Here is a 26,177-nt window from a genome sequence, read left to right on the forward strand (position 1 = left end):
TGTTGGAAAAATACTATGAATTTGCCTATGGTGTTAAAACATGTAAAAAGATTGCACAGCTATCATCTAGAGTTGATATATACTTTTTGGAGATATATATTAGTATAAATATTGAGCTAAATATTGTCTAAAGGGTTCCCAAAAGATGGTGGTAGAACTCTGGTTTAAGTTTATTGTATGCACTCATTTGCTATCTTCAGGTAAATTGAATAAATCACTGAGAAACAAAAAGGACAAAATGCTTCCAAAACATCATCAGGCTGTCAGGAAATAATCAGATAATCTTCTGTGTGATCTGTAGTTAGGTTCTTTCCCAAGAAGGCAACATAAGCAGAGAATGATTGTAAGAGAAGGCATAAGGCAAATAAATCAAAAGAAACAGCAAAGGCTGACCACTACTGAAGTTAAAAAGCCTGAAGAATGCCTTCTAATACTTTCTCAGCAGTTGCACCCAGGTCATCATTTAGGAGCCCTTGTGGCAGAGTGTTTAAATACACTATTGCAAGCAAACTCTGTCCACAGCCAGGAGTTCGAACCTGATGGAGCTCAAGGTTGACTCGGCCTTCCATCCTTCTGAGGTCAGTAAAATGAGGACCCAGATTGTTGGGAATGTATGCTTATACATTGTCCAGAGAGTGCTGTGAAGCACTATGGGATGGTATATAAGTCTGAATGCTATTGCTATCATTTCAATGTTTAAGTCCGTCATCCAGCTGATAGCTGCCTAAATATTAGTATTTCATAGCAAATGTTAAAATGTTTAGGGGGAGGCATTTTATTGATCAAAGGCCTTAGAACGGATGTATTCCCAGAACCCAAAATTTCTGCTGTTAAGTGAGGCATTTATTGAGTTTTGCCCCATTTTACAGCCTTTCTTGCCACAGTTGTTAAGTGAATCACTGCCATTCTTAAGTTATACTGTTAACATGGCTGTTAAGTAAGTTAAGCTTCCTCACTGATCTTGCTTCTCAGAAAGTTGCAAAAGGGCAACCGTCATAAATATGGGTCAGTTAGCAAGCATCTGAATTTTGATTGTATGACCATAGGGATGCTACAATGGTTGTAAGTATAAAAAATGGCCATCACATTTTTCAGTGTCGTTGTAACTTCAACGGTCACTAAATGAATTGTCAAGGACTACCTATATTAGAAGGAACTATAGCTAATATGGGATATTGCTACAGTACCACCATCAAAATGTGCTGTGTAAGTTTTTACACTTCAGCTGTTACGTTTGCATCTATAAATATACTGAGATCAACCACCGCAGCTATTTAATTATTTTAATACATAAATTTTGTGTTATTTTACTATTAATCAGGGCTCTACTGATCATACAACAAGGCTGTTATTGTCAGCTCTTTTGAGAAGTAGAGATATTTGCAAAAATGTTCAGGGAAGTATATCATTGAATATATTTCATTGCAGCCGATTATGCTTGGATACTTATTTTTCACCTTAATCTGGAAAGGCGGCATACAGAATGAGCAGTGGAATAAGTGTGAGAAATGGGAAGGGGAATAGGAAAGTAACAAAGAGTTACTGGATAAATGAACATTAATTTATACTTTTTTTCAGATGTTAAAAATAAGTAACCATAATGCATAATGATTGGGGAGTCCAATATGTTCTATAGGATTTGTGAAAGATGCACAAATAAATCTACAGGAGAGATTACTCCATACAAATATTCAAATGTTAAGAACACAATGGGATTCATGGTGCCTAGCTAAGACAATCCTGACATGGCCCGCCACTTTTTTATGTAGCCTATGATTTGGTGCTAGAGAAATTACATACAACATTACTATGATTATGCCTGAGGAAGCACAGCAATTACACAGGCATGGTTTCCAGGCACAAAGTATTAATCCCTATTCACAGAGAAGTAGATCAGTGAATAGCACAATAAATCAAGCACTAGTTCTTTCTTTCTACTTATAATTTAGAAAACCTACATAATAACGACAAATACCTTATGCCTAACTATGACCTACTGATTTGCAGCTAGAAAATCTGACTCAGGAATGCCTAAGAATTCAGCAATGTTATTTATGCTTTTATTTTTTAAATTCTTCCAAATGTGTTTATTTTTTTAATAATCTCATTTGGGATTAGCATTCCTCTGAGAACAATAAAAATATTAATTCCATTTCCAGCTCTCTGTATTTCACATTCCTCCTTCAACTGTATAGGGAATGTTTCAGGACAGCTAACCGTCTGCTTTAATTAAAACTGTAAGTAAATTGTAGGTGGTCTTGATAAACTACTGAAAGAGCGTTGACAACATTACAGCTGAAAAATAACCTGCACGTCAAGCAGCCTGATCAATATAATAATTACTCCAGGCTGAAACAAAAGTACAATCTCTAGCTGAAGGCAGCCAATTGCTAAAGGTGGCTATTCTGTTGTACATTATGTGATGTAGGTAAGCTATTAATGATAAAAAATTAAGAAACAGTTGGAACTAAACAAGTAGCTTTGGAGTACTTTAAATAATTGCTAACTTATAAACCTTACAGCTATATAACCCAGCTTGTTATCCTCTGATTGCCTATTATCACACACACATTGCTAAATTGTTTTCTTTTATCTTTATATACACACACACACTGAAAGTTAATGAGACTTTTTTAAAAAACTCATTTTCAAGTTTAATGTTTTTATTGTTAAATATAATAATGCACTATATTAACACAGTAAGATGTTACTACGAATGCTATGTATTTGAAACAGTGTTATCCAAAACATTGTAAAATTATAATAATTTTAGGTAAAATGCTGCTAGGAAAAATACCATATTATATATATATTTGCATAGTAGCTGATCAACTCTGTTTGCTAAGAACACAAGTGGATACAGAGAAACTGCTTTTCATGAGCATGATGTTATTACAATGTACCTGTGTCTTTGTCCTGTACTTCTTCCAGGTGCAAGTCATTCAGGAGATGCTCCAAAATCTTCTCTGGTGTCCCTGACACCACAACATATCTGTCAGAAAGGAGAGAGTCCACAGTGTCATCCTCTGTTGAAGACTGAGAACGACTGCTCCATTCATCTTCCTCATCTTCTTCATCAATGTATTTAAAATAAGGTACATCAAATGTGTGCAAAGGCAATTCTCTGCCTGGAAACAAAGCAGAATCCTTCTTCTCTATGTGAGGGTCAAAGATCCTCAGCCTTGAACTTCCCATATTGTATGGCAAATGAAAATGACATTCCCTCAATGCTGCCCTCTCACTTGGGTTGCCAGCAACTGAATTCAGCCAGCTGCTAAGAGCTCTGCGTCAGCATGACTCTAGCTGAGTCTGAGCACCAAGGAAAAACTCTTACCTCCAATCATTCTCTGCACTCCGAGATGTGGGGGTTGGGCTCTGTGACAACACTCTCCTAAGCACCAGCACATCTTGGTCGAGTTCCTTCACTTGAGCAGTGGTCACTTCATCATCCAGCTTTAATTTGGAGAGAGAGATAAACAACAAAGAGAAAAATGAATATAATCTCAAGGGGCTGAAAGAAAGAAGGGGTGGGGAATAGCTTTGATTAGTGCTGCGTTTTTTCTCTCTATCAGGGCTGCCATCCGCAGCAGGCACTGCCTTTGATTTACATTCAAAAAATTCACAATGCACCAGAATTTGAGCAGTGCTTTCTTTTCCCGGGGGCATTCATAGCGTATAACAAAGCTGTTAATTACAAATTATTAGATTTAACACTTAAATGAAAGGATGACAGTTAATAATAGAAAGAGGAGCATTTAGTTTGCTTTCTGCTTGATCGAAGTTACATCCTGTTCTTGCCTACAACTTAAAATTGTTGAAGAAGTTATAACCATATTATGCCACTTTACAGAATTTCAGTGAGTTTAATTGCTAACTTAATATAACAGACTATCCTATAAAACTATTCAAGCAATGACTATGTCAAAGAATACAATATTCATTCTTGCATGCTGAGCCCACATAACGAAAAAATAACTTCTGAAAATCAAAGCCCACTAAACGCATGGGATAAAATTTATAAAAGATTGTCTCTTGAAAAATAAGTATCACTGTTTGTTGCACTGACTTTCTTTACTTTAGAGCCTATTAAATGAAGGGATTATTCATAGACATACAGCCTATTATAATAACAGTCTTAAAAGGGTGACTCTATAGAGCAGGCTTATTGACTAAACAGCCTGAAGGAACTATATTGCTTTGTGAAGAATTCTCATTTCTCCCAAGAGCTTCCTAGAAATATCTTGCATACAACACACTCTGATATTATTTAAATTAAATGAGGCAATCTGCATCCTTTTGGCTATGTTCAAATGTAAATACTTCTCACATCCCATAAGACAATGCAACACATAGGTCCAGACCATTTGACAAAAGCAAACTGGTTGTATACATGAGAAAACATAAAGAATTATAAATTATTTGATGTTTAATTTTCTCTTGGTCATCATTTTTTCATAACATGAAGGAATTTGAACACAAATCAGCAATAGAACTATATATTGGTGCCAGAGGAGTCACATATATATGAAGTCATATCTGCACACCTTTATTTATATAAAGGAGAGGGGGGAGGGGGGAGGGAACATAATTATTAATTTTTTTCAGGTTCAGATATGCAGGTACTAAATCAATTAACATAAACCTTTTGTTGGAAAATTCCCTTGGGAGATAAAGACATAATGTTTCAGGAATACCAATGTACAACTGTAATTTTCTATTTCACGGTATACGCTTTTGTTGCCCACAATTTGCAAGTCAGACATAAAACAGTAAGCTATGTAAAATCACTAACATTATTCCATTAAAATATATTAAAAGACAACCTTCTCATTTTTTTTTGAACTATCCACATAGATGCATTTAATTCTAATCTATTACAGTCACATTTATATCTCAACTTTCCTCTAAGATCTCAAAATGGTGTATTGGATAAACCCCTTACTATATCACCCACAATAGCTCTGTGAATAACTCCTGTGTGTTTGTGTGTGTGTTATTTATTCATACATATACATACTTTGTGTGTGTGTACACACACACACAGGATATATATGAATAAATGACACACATACGTGTGTGTGTGTGTGTGTGTGTCTGGTCAAAATGAGTTTCTTAGTCAAGTAAGAACTTGAATCTAACTGTCCAACTCCAATACCTCAATACCCCATATTGCACTAGCTTTCAAAATAGACACTATTACTTTCAGATGCCACATGCTGAAGATCATGGTGAAGACCATGGCGGGGACATGAGGTAATCCTGCAGTCCTCCTAGCAAACCTGTGTTGTGCCTGCTGCCTCTTGCTTCAGAGCATCGAGGAGGCCGAGCAGCAGCAGGAAGAGCATGGATCTCCTGAGCCGCAGGAAGTGGCTGTGAGGGGGGAGATGTGAGGGGGAGGCTCAACCCTCTCCCCTCAGGAGCTTCTCTTCCCCCTCCCCAGAGTGCTCATATACCCAGCGGGAAGGAGAAGGCTTGGCGGGTGCCAGAGGGGCAGTGAGTGCTTTGCGTGTGAGTGCTTCTGGTTAGGAGGATGAGAAGCTTCTAAGGGGAGGGCGTGGGAGATCATGCCCTCCCCTCGCAGGCCAGAGAACACCCAGGAAGGGCTCAGACGCTATGGTATCCCGCGTGTATCAGTCCATCCACCACTGGTATCACCCCTGTTGCCCCACCTCCCTGCCAGCCATGGTTCATCGACCTCCAAACATCAGATTATCACCCAACACCAGTTCAGAGGTTCCTTTTCCCCCATCCCCAGGGATAGAAAGAGGAGAGGAAAGGGAGAGGGAGAGAAAGAGGAAACAGGAGAAAGGGAGAAGGAGGGGGGGAGGAAAAAAGAGAGAGAGAGAGAAAGAGGGAGAAAGGGAGAAAGGGGGGAGGGAAAGAGAGAGAGAGAGAGACAGAGACAGAGAGTGAGGGAGGGGAAGAAAGAGAGATGAGAGATCCTGGTGTTTTGTTTTCTGTGGGAAATGGGTCCAAATGACTCTGAGTATTTAAGGTTGCAGAAATAGGCAGCCAAGCTCAGTGCCCGAAGCACCCCATGCTGTTAGCAGGAATCCAGGTGCTTCAGTGAGCAGCATGCTGGATTCATATTAGTGGTCAGAGGGATTTAAAATTATGAGTTTGGTGGTCCCTGAGGTCCAAAAGGTTGGTGACCCCTAATCTATATAATATTTGCCTCCCTGTGCTGTGTTGGTTATAGTATCTGGCAGTGTCTTGTATTGTGTTTACTATGTTTACTATGTTGTGTATACCACAAATATTGTGCCCACTTCTCTTGAACTTGCCAGGTAGTTTCTTTTTCTTTTGAAACATTGCTTTTATTAAAAATCCTTAAATGGACAATTCAGAGAAAATCTCACCCTGCCTATTTAAGAACTAGCAAAAAGAAAGATGAAACCATAAATTAACTACTTTAGTTAAATATTTTTAAACTACATACATTTTTCCTTAAATTTCTGGATCATTAGTGATTTCAAAATACCAAGAGAGACTTTCCATGAAGGAGTAGTATAATAATTGTTTAGGAACATAAAATTACAACATGCATTAATTCACTTCAGTGAGAAATTTAATGTAAGGCCACATTGAACAGGAAAATTTATTTCACTGCTGCATTAGCTAAAACTAATAATTATACATCTAGCAATAATCTATTTTTCATCTTCCCACAATGTGATGCTGGTACCTGGATATGACCTTGAGCACAAAGCAAAGAATGCATTTGCAGAGCATGCAAAAAGCTCCACAAGTTATAGAGGGCCCCTATTGAAAAGCAGCATGTTTAGGAAAACAGAAGATGCTAATACAGTCTTGCATTTCTCTGAAAGCAATGTGAAATTAAATTTCTGTGTCTGTTAAATTTGTCTTTTTGACTTGAAAGCTCAAAAATATGTTTCAACCTGCTTTGTGAAATTACAACTTTCTTTATTTGTATTTTTTTTGCTGTAAATATACTATGAAATAATCCCACTTTGGAACAAACAAAACTACAAGAATCTGACAGTATAAAAAACTATGATAAAAATAACATTTTGTATTTGTAAAATACAATTCTCAAGTGGTGATGCTTAATTGGCTTCATGATAAGTATTCATCTCCACTGTAAAAAGTCCTTCGCCTAACTTAAAACCCACCCATAACGAAATACTTAGCTTCTCTAAAATATCAAAACAAGAAAGTCTTGTTTATCTAAAATAAAACTGTCATGTGCCATTTTTTAAAAAAACAGAAGATTAAACAAGATAGTACATGTACCAAAATTGCTGATGTTATCATCTTAATGGTTAGAGTTACAATAAGTACTATTGGTACTATTAGTAAAATCCTTTTAACTGGAACAAGGCTAGATGAACATATCGAATCACTCTAAAATAGTACCATTTAAGTACACTAAGCCTATACCACTGAGAGTTTTATTTAATACGATAAATAAATAGTGTGTCTATTTCTTCTTCATGAACAATTGTTACATTAGGATAGGACTAAGGTCCTTAATGAGAGGAATGGCTGAAAAAGAAATGCCTGTGGAAAGGTGGATAAACTACTTGCATCCAATTAGTTTCCATTTGGCCTAATAAGCAAAGCACAAAAACCAGAATACAAAATAATTCTGAAAGCACACAATTCAGATTTACTGAGGATACATATGGTGGTCTTGCACATAGATAGCTTCCTCCCACCCATGGTTCTACTAAAAATTGAATATTGAGGGAGCTGGTCTCACTGATTTAAAACTAATTTGTTCAAGTACAGTCATCTACCACTTACAGCTTGCTTTTTAACTCTCTGCATAATAGATTAACAACGTTTAGCAATAAAAATACCATCACAGTTGGTAGCAGGTTTAAGAAAAATTAAAAAGCACACTTTTAAAACTGAGTCTTATACAAAAGTCTTATACAAAAAGGTTGCAATTGTATAACTCTTGTTTGCTTATAGAAATGACCATAATAAAATTGTAATATTCTGAATTTCAGATGAAACAATTGCCTCATTATCTTTAAAGTGGCTATATTTCAGCTAGGTTTAAATCCCCTGGATCAAACCAAAGACTGTCTAGTTCAGAATTCTATTACAGAGGCCACCTAGATATTAATGGGAAGCACAGGAAAGAAACAAGCACAAAAGCACCTTACCGTATACATTTCCTTACCCAGTGATACTTACAAGTATACAATTGTATCTATGATATTGTCTGTAATAAAACATTCCAACCAGTTGTCATTAATATGTCTGTTATCCATAACTCTGGTCTTTAAAATCATTTAATAAGAAACAAAAGGTAAACTTAATTAATAGTGTATTTCATTACTTACAATATTTATGATCAGTATTTATTTATTTTATTTTTATTTATTTTGATTTGTCAATCGCTTACAAGATAATAGGTATAAGTATATACATAGCTATGAATACATGAAATGGGTACATATAAGAAAAATAAAAGAAACAATAGGACAGGGATGGTAGGCACGTTGGTGCGCTTATGCACGCCCCCTACAGATCTCTTAGGAAAGGGGTGAGGTCAATAGTAGACAATCTAAGGTTAAAGTTTTTGGGGTTTGGGGAAGAAACCACAGAGTCAGGTAGAGTATTCCAGACATTGACCACTCTGTTGCTGAAGTCGTATTTCCTGCAATCAAGTTTGGTGCGGTTAACCTTGAGTTTGTATCTATTGTGTGCTCTTGTGTTGTTATGGTTGAAGCTAAAGTATTCATTGACAGGTAAGTCATTGCAATGTATGATTTTATATACCATACTTAGATCAGACCGAAGACAGCGTAATTCAAGGTTTTCTAGGTCTAGAATTTCAAGTCTGGTGGCATAAGGTATTCTACAACAAGGAGAGGAGAGGAGAACTCTTCTTGTGAAATATTTCTGGACTTTCTCAACTGTGCTAATTATCAGATACGTAATCTGGGTTCCAGACTGATGAGCTGTATTCGAGTATTGGTCTAGCAAATGTTTTGTATGCTCTAGTTAGTAGTGTGATATTATCAGAGAAAAAGCTACGTAGGGTTAGGTTAACAACTCTTAATGCCTTTTTGGCTATGTAGTTACAGTGGGCTCTAGCACTTAGATCATAAGAAATGAGTATTCCAAGGTCCTTGACAGAGTTTGGATCATCAACAAGGTCTTGACTATTCAGCTTGTATCTTACTTTCTGATATATATTTTTTTGCCAATATGTAAGACAGAGCATTTATTTGTTGAGATTTGAAGTTGCCATTTGTTTGACCATTCTGATACATAATCAAGATCTTTTTGAAGGGTAGCAGTATTGTTTGTGGTATTGAACAGCTTTACATCATCAGCGAAGAGAACGCAGTTGCTCTTAATATTATCACAGAGGTCATTTATGTAGAGTATGAAGAGAGTTGGTCCAAGAACACTGCCTTGGGGGACACCACTGTTGACAGGTACAAAATTTGATAGGATCAACAAGAAGACATCACCACCAAGGTCAGAATGTCACAACCATCTTCAACAAATCATTTCTCCAAATAGCTTTTTTCATTCTCCCTACTTAAAGCCATCCAAGTTAGTGAGCACCTTGCAATGAATTTCATGGTTAAATTGTGTTACATGAAGAAATGCCTTCTTTTATCTCTTCTGGAGTTTCCATCATTGGATGATCCAGTGGTTTTAGTTTTATGTAATAAAAATATATGACATACTGTTATTTCTCATAGATCTATTTGTTTTTATTTCTAAAAAGCATAGTTGCTGGGAGTTGGGCAACATATACATTAATTATTATTATAGAGGAACTGCTCTTCATTCTTGATCATTATGATTCTGCTTTCTGCATTTTCCCATTCTATTTAAAGCCTAACATGTGTTCAATATTTCAAACATTGTGATATTACAGATTTACAACACAGCGTTGTGCTAATGGCATTTTAATTGGCAATTTCTTTCTAATGAACCCTTGATCTACAAAGAATTTCAGGAATATGAATAGTTCGATGAAAGTGTCTCACAGCTAATATCTATTGTGTATTGAAATTTTCATTTAAAGTATATTGCCTATGCAGGGGACATCCATTAGGGTTTTTTGTCCTACTATTTCTAATGTGGAAGTACAGTCTTTGTCTACATTCCAAATATCACTTTTTCCACCCAAGATTTTAAACATAAGTAGAAGTCTGCCTTGAAAATATCATCGATACTTAACAATTTCTGTTAATTATCACTTAACTGGGGATAAGTAACAGAACCATCACCATCAAAACAGAACCATTATATATAATTCTGAAATTCTTTTACAAACTAATTCACACTTGTCAAGAGTGATATTCAGTTTTACTATGCTTTGTTTCATCAACCTGGATCTTGAGAGCATTTTAAAAGATGCTACAACGGTTTTACAGTGTTTTTTTAAGCTTTAGATCAATTAATATGCGCTGAAAGATGCAGCAAAGATTAAGACACTGCTTTCCCCTGAGGACTAGTTCCTTACTGATCTTGTCTCTTATATTTATTTTTATGCATATTTCAGAAAGCAAGTGAATTTAGGAAGCAATGGGGAATGTCTTAATTTTGGGTAGCAAGCCATACTTGCACAAAGGCAACCAACCAACCTGAAAAAAATTCTCATAGGCACAAAAAACAACAGGACAATGATACAAATATAGAAAATAGATCCTGCAACAAACTGAGATGTTTGTCTTCACATCTATAGCAAGAGCCCTTTCCAAGTCTCCAATAAGTACATATATACCCTGACATTTTCTTCCTCCAATGTGATCTATATCACCCTATTCAAAAGGGCAACTGATTGAATAATCAAAATCTAACAAGTACCTCCCTATGGCTCTTAGTCAATCATTACTTTAAATCTTTACTGTTTTCAAGCAAAAGCTAGGCAGCCATGTACTGTATTTTCCTTTTAAGTCTGAGTTAGGTCCCACTATACATGGAGAGAGGGATTATCCATATTTTTTTCACATTTTCCATCTTGGTTGAAGGGCAGTGTATATTTTAGTGATATATTTTAGATCACAACACTAGAGTGTTGTAGACCTAGAAATAGAGGCTTTCATAGAGATTTTAAAATACTATATACCCATTAATGTTTTATAGCTAGTGTACCTAGAAATCATTTGTGCAAAATGTGTGCCACACAATTATGTGTACCTTAACATAATTATAGAACATAAATATTATAATCTATTTGCAAAAGAAACAATATGGCCCTTTCTAGCTAGCATTTGCTTTTGTCATTGCAAAAGCTTTATATATGACAAACAATAAAATGTGATAAGAATGTTATAAATAGAACTTTATAACGTATTCTCCATTTTACTATGGGATATAGGAGTTAATTAAATGATGGACAGATTTCTGTTTTGCATTGGGGAGGAGATCCCTATTGTTTTTCATTTTTATAAAAGCCCCAACTCATTTAATATAAGCTTCCCTTACCAAACAAAGTAATTAAGTTGAGGTACATTAGCTACATTGACTATAAAAAGAAGCAGGGAGTTAGGCATCACGAGTACCACATGTACATAGCAAATTGGAGGTGAACTGCTATAAAAGGATTGAAGCTATTGTCGTAAAAACCACACTGACACTACCTTCCTAGCTCTGACTTCATCCAAACCAGAAATGAAAGCCTGGTATCAGTTCCATTTATTCTACAAGGGATTATGCTTTTGATATAGTTTTCAAGAAAAAAAATTCCATTCTACATACAGTATATTAGCAGCAGCATTTACTTATATAACATTTCACAGTGCTTTAGGGCCCTAAGCAGTTTACAGAGTCAGCATATTGCCCCCAACAATCTGGATTCTCATTTTACCAACCTCAGAAGAATGGAAGGCTGATAGGTTAAACTTCAAACAATAAATCAATAAACAATAAATTCTCACAAATCACACTTTTTAGCTCATTAAAGTTTATTTATTTATTTTGGGAATACCACAAATATGTGCAATATTCGACAAAACTGGAGGCAGTGGCATCTCCAATATATAACATGCATCTTTTAAAACAAGATACTTTTAAAAATATTATCTGCTTTCTTGAACAAATAGTACTTGTGATATTAAAATATGAAAAAGTGTGCAATTTCCAGAAAGCGAATCTGTAGAGAACTTACTGGAGTCCAATTATCTATAGTTTCACATATCACCATTTGGTAATTATACACTTGATACACTTTTCATGGTATTTCTTTTCACATATACATGTTTTGTTGTATGATGTTCCAAGCAATTCTATATCTTGCATTGGAACAGAAGTATTGATCCCCCATAATGAGGGGTCATGATTCCAGACTTCTGTCTGCAAAGTGATTCCAGGGCTATCTGCATTCTAACTACATATAGTAAGCTGGCATAATAGTTTCTTAAAATTGAGCAGGCATACCACAGAAATTTCAGTTTCCAAATGATCTGTAGCCTTCTTTAGAATTCCAATAGGAAAGTGCACAACAGAAAATGAATGTTTGTACAAAAAGTTATCCTTGCAAAATTGGAAATACCTCCTTATTTAGTGCATAATGTTAAAACATAAATGAGTCTAACAGCCCTGCAAAAAAAATGAAGCTATAAATATGGTATCTGGCATGTTAGTTTCACTAGGATGTTCTATCAACACAATTCCCATCTCAACAAATGAAAAAGGTCCCCAGTATATTAACAGAAATCCAGATGAATACATCACTAAGTGAACTAGTAATCTATGAGAAATTTCTGTAGTTCTATAGGTGCTTATGATTCAAGGTGTTAAGCATGACTTGCAAGTCATTAGGTGTAGTTTCACAATTTCAAGAACACTACAGCATCAACAATATCAGTTTGGTATAAAGATTTTGTCAGGGGATCATAAATGAGCAGACAGATATCTCTAGGAATTCCAGCAACTGATTGATTCTAAAATTATAGGCCACGGCAAGTTTTAAATGTGATAATTTTCTGTTCTGTAAGCAGATGTTATACCCTTGCTTCATTAATAACAAGAAAAATGTGCTCATTATAGTTTTGGCTACTACCATGGATAATTTCACTTTTCTGATGCCAGGAACAATGCAAAAAAGCCAGAAATTTAATTGAATAAATTTCCATAGTATTTCAGATATAAACAGGTAATAACACTATATACATACATCTTAAAAGAGATACTATTATTTAAATCGAAAACTAATAAGTTAGAAACATTAAAATTTAAGCCTAAAGTCTTTTCATCTATATGAATTAACATTTTAAAATGAAAATGTTAATTCATAAAAAATTAATATTCTTATATGCATTACACCGGTTAAGAAACTCAAATTCCTGTAAGCAGAACAAAACCTATGTTTCCTAAAATGGAATAAGAAAAAAAAATCCCAATTTTTTAGCTAATCGGGAGGAGAGTATGGGTCAGCTGAGCACTCTTCTCTGACTTGTCTAAAAAACATTGTTGTTTTTTTCATCATTTTTCCAAGACACTAAAGTTCCACCCTTTAATTCCCATTTCATAAACACTTATGGTTATCTGCAAGTGAATGCTGGTAGGTAAACCACATAAATAATTACCAGAACCTTTTAAGTAATATACATACGCAAGTATACATACAAAAATATTGCTTGGTTTATTGAATATTTAAAGTAAAATAATAATAATGCAATTATATAGTTGTGTATGATTTCTACATATTTAGCACATCTATTTGATATAAATCAACAGAAGTAGTGTTAAATAATAAAATTAATGGTCCAACAGTAATATGTCTTTTGCATTTTTAAATGGCATTGGATTAGATATGAGCTAAAATTAGAATCAAAACTGTTAGAATCCAATGGGATATGTTTGCAGTGCCTAGTCTAAAAATGCCATTGATTAAAACATGACTAATCTAATTTGGAAAGGGAGCACAACATTTCGGTGGTTAAACACACTGAGCTTTTTCAGCTAGAAAGTTGGTAGCCAGGTTCGTGACCAGAACAGGGTGAGCTCTCTTTACTTGCCCCTGCTCCTCCTGCCAAACTATAGCAGTTCAAAAGCCTGAAATGCGAGTAGATAAATAGGTACTATATCAGTGGGAAGGTAATCGCTTTCCATGCGTCTCAGTGTATAGTCATGCTGATGATAGAAAGGTTTTCGGATAATGCTGTCTCCTTCAACTAAGAAGTGGAGACAAGCATTGCTCCTTAGAGCTGGATACAATTGGACAGGGAAATCTTTACCTGCTTTAACCTAGTTTGAATCCAACCCATTCTATGGTATGGTCACAGAAAGGAGTTTTATTTTCAAAGAAAAAGAGTGTGTTTCCTGTCACAGTAATTTTAGTTTTTCTTACAGAGGGCTGACATTTAATTTTAAATAATTCAAGAATTTCATTGAAAATTAGTATTTTGTTCAACAGTAAGGAATATGTTAATGAAGATTACATTACTGTAATAGGATAATTACAGGGTTGCATTTGATGTATTATTTTACATATCAAATCCTAAAAAAATAAGCACAATTATTCTTAAATATGTGGGGAAAAGCATAATCTTAATGAATGAAAGTTTTAAAAGTGAAGATATTTTTATCTCTGTTCTCTGAAATTAAAAATATTGCCCACAAATTATAAAAATATCTTACCTAAGTCCTATAAATCATGTGACATAAACTGATTATTTTTATACAAAAAATTAAGGCTCACAAGAAATGTTCTTCCCTTCTGTATCAACCAAATCAAAAAAATAGTATAGTTTATAGTATAACATGTATTCTCCATGGAGTAGTCTGTCAGTCTACGGACAGACTTGCCATGTGTATTTTAATAAAAAGGCACCACAGATGAGTCCAGAAATACTAATTAAAAAATAACAAAGGATTTTACATATTAATCCAATGTAGTAAATCCCTACTGACATGTAAGGACCAAATCTTCCCTAGCCTTGCACCTGATGTCATAAAACTTTATAGCCATGCAACAAAAATGCAAAGCTAATTAAAATTGCCAATTACTACATGTGTACTTTATAGTCTGAGAACATTGTAAATCAAGATGAAATAGTTTTATCACTAAGAATCTACATCATGTCAAACAAAACCTCCTCAAATCAATGATGGTTCGCCATGTAGATTCAACAAGGGTATGCATACTACATACAAAAGATGATGTTTAATAGATATATAAAATCAATCCATTCTTGCCTTGTAGGAATATTACCTAGACATCTTTTTAAAATCTTGCTTTAAAAAAAATGAAATCAAGTTTTATAGTCAGTAAATTTAACATAAAGGTTGTTGTTAGATAATATTCTTGCCTGAAGTTTTCTAAGTCTTTTAAGTAATAAACCAAATAAATAATGATTTTGATCCAGAGTTCATTGAATAAAAAGAGGGAAATAATTATTTCTATTATCCTTCCCTTTTTTGACATCCCATGCCTGAAAATGTATTGATTCATTGATACTAATATAATTCATTGATACTACTATATAATATATTATTAATATAATTAATATTAGTATAATTCAATATTTACTGATTGAAACCTAAAATCATAAAGCATCGGAACCAATAGTTGAGAAATGTTACTTATCACTACCACTGAAAGAGTTTATTGAAAGGCATTTTTTTCTAATAATAGGAATGAAACTTTAAATGCAAACCTATGTTTCAAAACAAAGCAACGTTAAAAAGGCACTTAATGTTGATCTATCTGAAGAAATATTCATTTTAGGGATGTTATCTTAGAAAAATGTTTTTAACTAACTGATTAAATATTTTTTATTTATTTTGCATATTTTAGATGCAAAATTAGCATTCAAACATTGTATTAAACAAGGGATGTGACAGAATTCAATATGAAGAAGCTATCTTTTCAGAAGGTGCTCACAGACTGCAGGATTAGGCTTTGTTTCAATTTTAAAAATGTACTGAATAACTTTGGGACTACTTCATCAAACTGAATTATAGAATTTGACAAATTTAGTGATGGATACCAACTTGAATGGCTTTCATGACAGATATCATATCAATGCATATTTATCATTAGTGTTTTAAAGACAGAATGCATGTAAGGGCTATTTGCTATAGAGTAATACTCATATTCTGACTATGGACATTGTTATGTCTTTGGAACTGGTTGGAGTCCCCAACCAGGTCCGCTGTTTGAGCGGGAGCACCAGCCGCTCCCATTGGCTGGCTCCGTTTGACAGTCGGCTATAAAAGCCGGCTGTCGAGCAGAGCCAGCCCCTTGTCGCCAGCTAACCTGCTAGTTAGAAGGCAGATGCGGCAACCCTTTATTCCCTGTAATAAAGCCTGTTCGTTGTTCACTCTGGCTCTCGCCTCTTCCTTCCATCGCTCTACAACAGGCATCCTATTAGTACTATAAAAATTTGACTATGGAAAACAGGCATCTTCATTAAAAGCTGATGTACCTTCCCTGGAATCTTTCCAAACTTCAAGCTATAATGTGAGTTCATACTGAATAAATTGCTTAAAAGTTGACTTTTATTTTATTTTTTACAACACTCAATCTGGGATTGTATACCTGCCTAAAAGTATGTCAATACCAACATTCTTAATCTCTTTGGGTATTAAATTTAGCAACTGCTTAAGTCCAGTTCATTTTATTTGGTCTCTTCTGACTAAAAGTACATCAAAACTTAGATATTAACATTTAGCTGATAAGCTTAAATTTTTATAGCTTCTCATAAAAGCCTTGTAAACAATTAAAAAGTAAAACAATCCTAAACTAGTTTTCTCTTTAGAATGGCAACTATTTTTTAAAAAGATATCTAATTCTTAACTGTTTTATATTCTGAATTAGTACTGAAAAAAAATTCTTTCAGAAAATACTTCCTTATGATTGCCAGGGAGAATTAGTTTAAGATATTTTAAAAGTAAATTGCAACAACAATTGCTAATAAATGTGTATATATTCAGAACATAGGTTTTCTAGTTTGCAATATGTCTTTTGGTATATTGCTTATATTTTTGTTAATAGGAATTCAAAGGAATCAACTCTCATACAAATCAGAAACAGCCCTACTTGTCCCATGCCTGGTACAGCTATGATTACTTCAAAATTTTCAGAAATTTTCAAAATCTGACATCCAGAAAACATTGACTGATTAGAAGCAGTTTGAGAATATGCCCATTTTCCCACCCTTCCTTTAACATACAAAGAAGTGATGTCTGAAGTGACAGGTCACTATTATTTGAATGCAGGATTTCCTTTACTCAGGAAATTGAATGCTGCAACACGCAGCAAAATTATTAGAGTCTCTTCTGCAAGAATGATGACCATGCAATTAGCCTCTTACACAAAACAATGACTTCTCATATACTGGGTGGAGTTTAAATTTATACTTTGGATTTCTCTTGAAGAAGCAAAAGAGAGCGTGGAAGTTCTGTGGGCTGTCTGAAAATGTGTTCCTTGTAGCAGCGGAAATTTTTGAATCATTTGCTAAATCACTTTGAAAGCTGTTCCATCTATTGTCCATATAAGTATGCACATTCACATAGCGCTTCCAATTGGTTATACACATATTTTCAAAAAGCCTACAAAACATACACACAAAGGTTCAAAGGTTCAAAAGCTTTAATATTATTTTAGTGAAATCATGCAAGATTTAATAATCTTAAATCTCTAATATGAAAATGCCTATGTGTACTGTGTGAGAGTGCATATGAGTGAGTGTACCACCCATATTAAAAAATAAGCTTTGGGAAGATGTCTTACTCATTCTCTTAAAGAACTTTGACTTCTTTTCTGAAATCTTGCAATAATAAAATCACTGTATGTCATTACTGAACATTGTGACTAAGAGTGACTCCGTGATTTTCCCCCTAATCTTCCCCGTTTTCTGAAACTCTAAAATTGAAGAAAATGAAATACAATTATGAAAATTTGCCTTTATCCAAAATTCAAGAATTAGAGGACAGAGGATTAAATCAGAAGAGTATAAAGTACAAGCTTTCGCTGATGATATGGTTTTCTTTGTGGAGGAGCCTATAGAAAAAGGATATAATTTATTAGAAGAATTAGAACGATTTGGAGAAGTCGCAGGACTCAAAATTAATAGGAAAAAAACGAAACTAATGACCAAAAACTTAACAGGAGACCAGAATAAAGAGTTAGAGACATCAATGGGAACACAGGTGACAAAAAAAATTAAATACCTAGGAATTTGGCTAACTCCACAAAGCAAATCATTAAAAGAAAACAATTATGACAAACTACTCCAACAATCTAAGAAAGATTTAGATTCCTGGAGTAAATTACAGCTTTCTTTACTGGGCAGGATTGCTTTGATTAAGATGAATATACTTCCAAAATTTCTATATTTATTCCAGACAATTCCAATCAAATTAAATAAAAAAATTTTTTTATAGAATTAAATAAGATTATGCTAAAATTTATTTGGCAGGGGAAAAAAGCTAGGATCAACATAAAACCCTTACAAGATTTGAAAAGGAGAGGAGGGTTAGCCCTGCCAAACTGGGAAATATATCATACGGCAGCCATTTTACTATGGATAAAGGAATGGGTGAATCTAACCAACAAAAGAACACTAATATTAGAAGGCCACAATACGCAGAAAGGATGGCACACCTTCCTGTGGGAAACTGGGAAACCCAGGCAATCATATTTCCATAGGCACCTTATTAGGGACTCTCTACTAACCAATTGGAAAAAAGTACGTAAAAAACTCTATCTAAAAATACCAATTTGGCTATCTCCAATGGAAGCAATAGTACACCCTAATAATTTGGATATAACTAAAATGATTAAATACAAAAATCTATTAGACCCACAAGGAAAACTGAAAACACAACAAGAATTACAAGAGCGAGGATTTATAATTGATCAGTGGGTGTACCTTCAAATCCATAGTAGATATAAACAAGACATTAAGGAATTCGGAATCTACAATAAATTGCAGACTTTAGACAAAATTCTATTAGGACCAAATAAAAAAAATATATCCAAATTCTACAAACACTTATTGGAAACGGAACTAGAACAAGAGATTGTTAAAGGAAATATGATTGCGTGGAGCAGAAACGTGGGACGGAGTATCACCCTAGCAGAATGGGAAAGGATCTGGAATAGGAACATCAGCAGCTTATAAAGAAAACTCATACAAAATGTTTTATAGATGGCACCTGTCCCCTTCGAGATTGGCGAAAATGCACCCCAACAAGAGTCCCAAATGTTGGAAATGTCAAAACATAGAAGGTACCTTCTTCCATATGTGGTGGTCATGCAAGGAAACTCAGAAATATTGGCAAAAAATTAGGCATTGGCTAGAGGAGATAACTAAGGAACAAATTGAGTACAAACCAGAGTCCTTCCTTCTAGGAATTTTTGATAAACAAGTATCCAAAAAATCAAAGTATATTATAATTCACATCCTAACCGTGGCTAGACTGGCATTCGCTCAGTGCTGGAAATTACCTTCTATCCCCACTGAACAAATGATCATCCAGAAAATTTTAGAATGTGCCGAAATGGACAAACTAACCCAATCATTAAAAAATAAAGAATCCTCAACCTATTATAACAATTGGAATCCTTGGTATAATTGGCTAAATCAAAGATAGACCACTTCGAGAAAAATTGTAGCCAAGGGCTACCTAAGTAGAGATAATGAAAAGTACCGCTGACGATATACTTGAAGAAGAAAGGATCTTACAGTCACAAAAGATATGGTTTTATTTTAACTGTCTTCCCCATTCTACCCCCCCTTCCCTTACCCTTCCCTCTCTTCTCCCACCCGCCTTCCTCTCTTTCCCCCCTTGCCTCTGCCAAGGCCTGTATATAATTTGTAGATGTGCTGTTTTTAATGGTAAAATTAATAAAGTTTTTCTTAAAAAAAAAAGAAAAGAAAATTTGCCTTTATCAATACTGTTATTGAATACAAAATTGATAATATGCATTTTCAACATATGAATTTTGCTTATGTTCAAATCTAATCAGTTGCTTCAGTAATTTTTGTTTACTTTCTTGTCACTTGAATACTTTAAACAGCAAAATATAATGGAAGAAAACAGATAGAATCAACAATCCAAATAGAGATACCAAGATATAGAGAAATTCTTCATTATGTGACAGATTGAAATGTTAATTCATGGGAAATTTACATAACAAATATTGTCTTCTATAATAGACACAAATCTGTATTGATATAAACAGCTGCTCATTTAATGCAAAACTTTTATCAAAGTAATATTTCACATCAACTAGCTTTTTAAATGAGTTTTATTTAAAGCTATACTATCATATTGTCTTGCATTAATTCCTGAATGTTTAAAATTATACTTTTTTCTGGTTTTTTTTCCACCAATATTCTTACTTCTTACAGAAGCTTCATACAGCAAAGCAGACTCTGAAGAAATAAAAGCTAAATAATTTCTAGAGCAACATAATGGCCCATTTATAACACAAATGTCTTCATGATGCACCTAGATTATTTATGCAAATCAAATTAAATATATTTTAAAATTAACATTTAAGAACAAGTATAAAACAGCTAAAAGAGGTCCTAGAATTGGATAAGGAGTAAACCCTCGGGGACATTCAGGGGAATTAATTTAAGGGCCACTTCCTCTTGCAACAAGTTCTGGCTAAGCAGAAGAACAAAAGGCAGAAATTACATAATTACAAGCACACATTTGTCCGATTCTCTCTGCAAAGATTTTAACTAATGTATTGAGTAAGCCATGTGCATAGTAAGTTTCATTCAACAGCTGAATAAATGAAAGGAACATAATTTAATGTTTCCCTTCATAAATGGCAAATTAATTAAAAAGAATAGCAATGTCTCCAAAATATAGTGATCTTTATGTTCAGAATAGTACTTTCACCTATAGCTTAAAAATGAAACTTTACAGGTGTTACTTGCTCAGGGTTCAGAATGCATAGCAAACGAAATCAAACATAATACAATTTCAATTTTAAGTATTTCTTAGTATATATTTAGTGTCAGATATCAAAATCTGTAACTTGCTCCAAATGAATGTTTTCTCATCATGCAAATGGAATTCTTCTTTATGCATGACCCTGAACTCAAGGCTAATATAATGGTGAAACATCATTTATTTCTGTTCTAAGAAACTCAAATTCTGCAGCCAGGCTTAATTATGTAAATTAAGTAGAATTGCTACATATGGTAATGCTGCATAAATTACTTTGCCTCCAAAGCATGAAGTATTATTGTTTAATATGTTCCTCACTGAATAATCAGCTGAAAGTATGGTATTAATATGCAGCATCAGATTCATTGGAAAAAACTCAGAAATTTCTTGACACTTGATTTGGCCCAGCTTGACTAAGCTCTATAGGTTGAATGTCTGTGAGGATTCTCAGTCACCCAGATCATGATTATTCCCCAAAAGTGCTTTTCAAAAGGCAATTTGTCATCATTTTTTCTTGAAAATGTTTCACTTCTCATCCAAGAAACTTCTTTAGAACTGGGACATTTCTGTCCAGCTGCCTTTTTTAAAGCACCTTTGGGACTCTGGGTTTTGCAGATTTCTAAAATAGCTGATCGGCCTGTAAGCATAAGGTAGAATTTCCTCCCTTGTGATTTCTGGCACTGGGGTCTCTTTTCCCCCCAGAAACTCTTTGGCTGAATTCATTTATCATTCTATGCTTCTTTGAGGCTGGACAACTGCTGATTGTTGACATATCTTAAAATCTTTATTTTTTTAATTAATTTATTATTTTTACAAATAACTCAAGGTGGCAAACACATACAATATACTTTCTTCCCCTGTGCGATGGGTTGGCTGAGAAGGTCACCCAGCTGGTTTTCATGGCTAAGATGTGACTTAAACTCAAGGTCTCCTGCTTTTTAGCCTCTCTCATGAAAAAATCTGAGATTCAACAACTTCCACATGTATAGGTAGTCCTCGACTTACAACCACAATTGAGCCAAAAATGTCTGTTAAGTCAGTGGCCCCCAATCCTTTTTGAACCAGGGACCAGTTTCACAATTATTTATTCTTCCATGGACCAGTACCTGAGTAACATGAGACTCCACCGCCATCGGGGCAGCTCTTTGTTCGAAGCCACCACCCCCCTTCGACGAAACTAAGGTGCGAGCACCCAAACGCCACTTTCCAACTGAAAACCCGGAAGCGCTGTCGAAACAAGATGGCAGCGCCCAAGCTTTGAGGCCCGGTAAAAAATGATCCACGGACCGGTACCGGTCCAGGGACCGGTGGTTGGGGACCCCTGTGTTAAGTGATACATTTATTGAGTTTTTCCCCATTTTACCACCTTTCTTGCCATGATTGTTAAGTGAATCCTTATTAAGTTAGTCACATGGTTTTGGTTTCCCCATTGACTTTTCTTGTCAAAAGATCGCAAACGGTGATTGAGTGAATTTAGGACACAGCAATGGTCTTAAGTTTGAATCAGTTGCCAAGTGTCACATAAGCATGGGAATGCAACGAAAGTTGTAAGTGTGAAAAATGGTCATGTCACTTTTCTCAGTGTCATTGTAACTTTGAAGGGTCACTAAAGGAACTGTTGTCAGTTGAGGACCACCTGTAGTTTATCAACATATTGATTTCTCTGTAAGCCACCCAAGGTCACCCAACTGAGCAGCTATAGAAATTAATTCATTAAATAACTGAACCCTACTGTGATGATTTGTGTGATGCCTTCTTTAAAAACTGTCCCAGAAGTTGCAATTGCTGCAAACTAAATTAAATTAGGTTGCTAACTAATGGAATGTACAGGATGTGAAAACATGTATTTTCTGGACTCAATTTAAAGTTTTATATTAATGCCTAAAACCCAGACATGCTTAGTAAACAAGTGTTAAATTTGATTGCACCATGTGACGTATTGTGATATATCACTGTTTTTTGCCTTTGTGAAGCTGGGGTGAGTATGGCCTATATATGACACATCTGGCTCACAGTTTGACAGGCCTTTTCTTATTGGATTTATCTACCGTATTTCCCCATGTATAAGCCACCCCTTTTTTCCAAAATTTTCAAGCCCAAAAAGTAGGGGGGTGGCATATACAAAAGTGTACATGTACACTTTTTATACGTGAAAAATGCATAAAATAATAAAGTAGGAATAAACTGGTTTTCCAGCAGTATGCTATACTTTTTTGTAAAAATTGTACGTGATGATACGATTACGAGTGCGAGTACGCGATAGAAATGCATACGCTAGGCATCGGCCTGAATGCTTCGTTCCTACTCTCGTTCCGATGCGTAGATTGCTAGCGTCGCCCGCACCACTTTCGGCGTCATGACCGAAGTTGTAGATCTAGACGTCGAATTTTGTTTCTTTGTAAATTTTCTTTCTTCATAACTTGTTTCTCTAATAAAATATTTTTTTCAAAACTTCACAGTCCAAAAATTGGGGGGGTGGCTTATACAAAGGGGGTGCTTATACATGGGGAAATACGGTATTATGAACCTCTCCAGCCTTAATATCCAAAGGACTGACCTTCTGAAGATGTTTTCACAATCTTAGGCTAACAGTGGGGGAAAGCCTTTCTTCCCCACTTCATTCAGACTATGAATATATTCATTTGGAAACTGCATTTGGAAACTGTAAAAATGTATTTGTTTCACCAAAGTTCTAATTGTTTGACTTGTTTTCATTTATTATATTGATTACATTACTAATTTTGATTCTAATTTCCTTTATGGGTTTTCTTTCTGTTAATCATTTTAGTACTTGCTTCAGTTGAAGGGTAAGTCACAAATTTCAGACATAACTTAACCACTTGTTGCATAACACAGCCTTTTCTAACCTAGTGCTGTCTAGAGGTTACAGCTACAATTCTCAAATTTATAATCAATTTAACTGAAAATTTCAAACACTGTAATCCCAAAACATCTATAGAGCACAAGGTTAAAGACCCAAACTGTTTAAAAGATACAATACAGTAGGTCAGTAAAGGATCAATTTTCATCCAAAAGCACACAAACAAATGAAGCAATCCTATGCCCTTAAGTGTGATTTCATTTCCTGTATTTGTATAGTAAAAGCTAAATGCTTTATTTATGGACAGCTATTTCTTCAGTTTGCCACAAAAATTTTGTGAAACCAGACTGTGGGTTTAAATAATGAGTGAATATTATGCATGTCCTATGTTTCTAGAGTTTTGTTTTGATTTCTGGGAAACATCCTAAATTAGTTTATAGCAGAAAGATATTTTCCAATTTACAAATATAGTGCTTGCTTGCACAGCACATATACAAAATTTACAAATATATATATATAAACTGGAAGCAAAAAACACTTTATCTAACAATGCAATAATAAGTGTTAAGTATTTTTATTTGTCAACTATTTCAATAGCTACCTCTTCCATAAGCAAGCAAAAGAAGGCAACTATTGTTTCCAAATTCAGTGTGAGAGAAAAAAAAACAATCTGTTCTTCTAATATTTTCTATTAGTTAAGGTCAGCAATTTCAATAATCTTTTTCTTTCAAATGAATTTCAATATACCATAGTACATAATTCAACTGAATATCTAATGAGGAAAAAATTAAAATCTACTAGTTCTTTTTCAGACAATAAATGTTAATTAAAGGCACAAGCTTTCAAGAACCACAGTTTGATTAGAATTTAAATGGGAATATATTGGAGGGAGGAAAAGGGAGGAGAAAATTGAGTGATGCAAGTGCAGGTTATATATGACACTATAAATGTCTAATCAATTAATAAATGTGATGTGTTAAATCACATTCAATTTGTTGAGATTTTCTAAAAGGCTTGAAACTTTTTAATGTGAATAAGATGAGATCATTGATATAGTTTTATACAATTTTATGGGTTCTTGCAAGCAACTGAACCCTAGCTAAAGGTTCAAAAGTTTACCCATATAACATATCATGACTTGAGACCAATATACATGTATTTATGTTACTTTCTGTTAGGGTCTATGACAGGGCTGTCAAACTCACACCATCATGGCAGCGTCATGTGATGTATTGGGTATCAAGATTCCAGAAGTTGCCCTAAGAAATGTGCAAATATATAGACAAAAACCTAGCAAGAGAGTGTTTATGCAGTTAATAAATGAGGTGTTACACGAGCATCTCTATAAGGGGGTCCTTGTCTATTTAAATGACATTCTCATCTACACTGAGACCACGGATAACCACATATCCACAGCCATCTTTGCACAGGAAAATCACCACAGAAAACTTGATGCAGGACAACTGAAATCACTGACAGTTGCCATACAATGTCATCATCCCTGCTTGCCCCTCTCTCTGCTGGGCAGCATGCTGAAGGAGAGATCTGCAACACCAAGATGGGTGTGGATGCCACCCTCCCATGAGGGTCCACAGGGAAAAAGAAGAGGCTGAATGTGGAATAGGCAGTAGCCTTGCCTGGTGGCAGTAGGCTGGATGCCTTACTCTCTTGCAGTTAGCAATGTTGACACAGATAGTCATGCAGAACAGACATGCTCTGATCTGACCGAGCAGAGGTGCCCACGGAATGTCAGATCCAGAGATGTGGTCTGTCATGACACCATGGTCAATGGCTGCCTCCAGTGAAAGGAGGTGCTGCAGGAGGCCCATAGAGTTTTCCCAATGGCAAGTTTCCCATGGCAATTTGTCCCGCACTAAGATGGCCACACCAAGGTCCATGGCAACATGGCCATGGCAAGCTGGTGGAGCTGAGATGACAGTGCCAAGATGTCCCATTCCATTTCTGATATGCCATCATTTCCCATATACTTTAGATACCTTTCCTTTTGTAATTATGCTAATTATGTAAATTATCAAGTGTTGAACCAAAGCCTTCACTATATAGATGGCAATTTTTTGCAGCACTGGCCACAGGTTTATTATTATTTGTTGCACATTGGTACCAAATGATTTCAGAGCATAGCATGACCCACCTGTGCAAGCTAAAGTGATTTTTAGCATTTTTAAATGCGCTAAGTATTTATGCATTATTTTTGCATTGTTTCCCACCAAAGATAAAAAAAAGTCATCACAACACTATTGCAGAAACGGAGTTTTGAGAAAACGTAAAAACAAAAACAAATTAACAATTATTCCCCTGCATTCTACTTGATTTGTTTCTAGTCAGGGCCACGGTGGCTCATGTGGAAAGATGCTGGGCTTGCTCACCCGCTGATATTGGCTGTTCGGTGGCTCAATTCCCATGAGCGAATAAACTGCACAGGGACAAGAAAGGACCTCCCCTGAATACCTACTGGCATTCGAGCATCCCATGGGTA

General features: G+C 35.0%; 1 protein-coding gene across 2 annotated transcripts in view; it reads right to left on the bottom strand.

Annotated features, from left to right (window-relative positions):
• The window catches only part of RAPGEF5 (Rap guanine nucleotide exchange factor 5), a 114,437-nt gene that overhangs the window by 32,248 nt on the left and 56,012 nt on the right, over window positions 1-26,177 (bottom strand). For both annotated transcript variants that reach the window (XM_087916496.1, XM_026706384.2), the window contains exons 10-11: window positions 3,335-3,453; window positions 2,904-2,992 (exon numbers count right to left, since the gene is read on the bottom strand). In XM_087916496.1, coding sequence (XP_087772622.1) covers window positions 2,904-2,992; window positions 3,335-3,453 — 208 coding nt within the window. The remainder of the gene's footprint in view (window positions 1-2,903; window positions 2,993-3,334; window positions 3,454-26,177) is intronic.

Source organism: Pseudonaja textilis, chromosome Z (assembly GCF_049901715.1).
Source record: "Pseudonaja textilis isolate UNSWEBS1 chromosome Z, rPseTex1.2, whole genome shotgun sequence".
Lineage (NCBI taxonomy): Eukaryota > Metazoa > Chordata > Lepidosauria > Squamata > Elapidae > Pseudonaja > Pseudonaja textilis.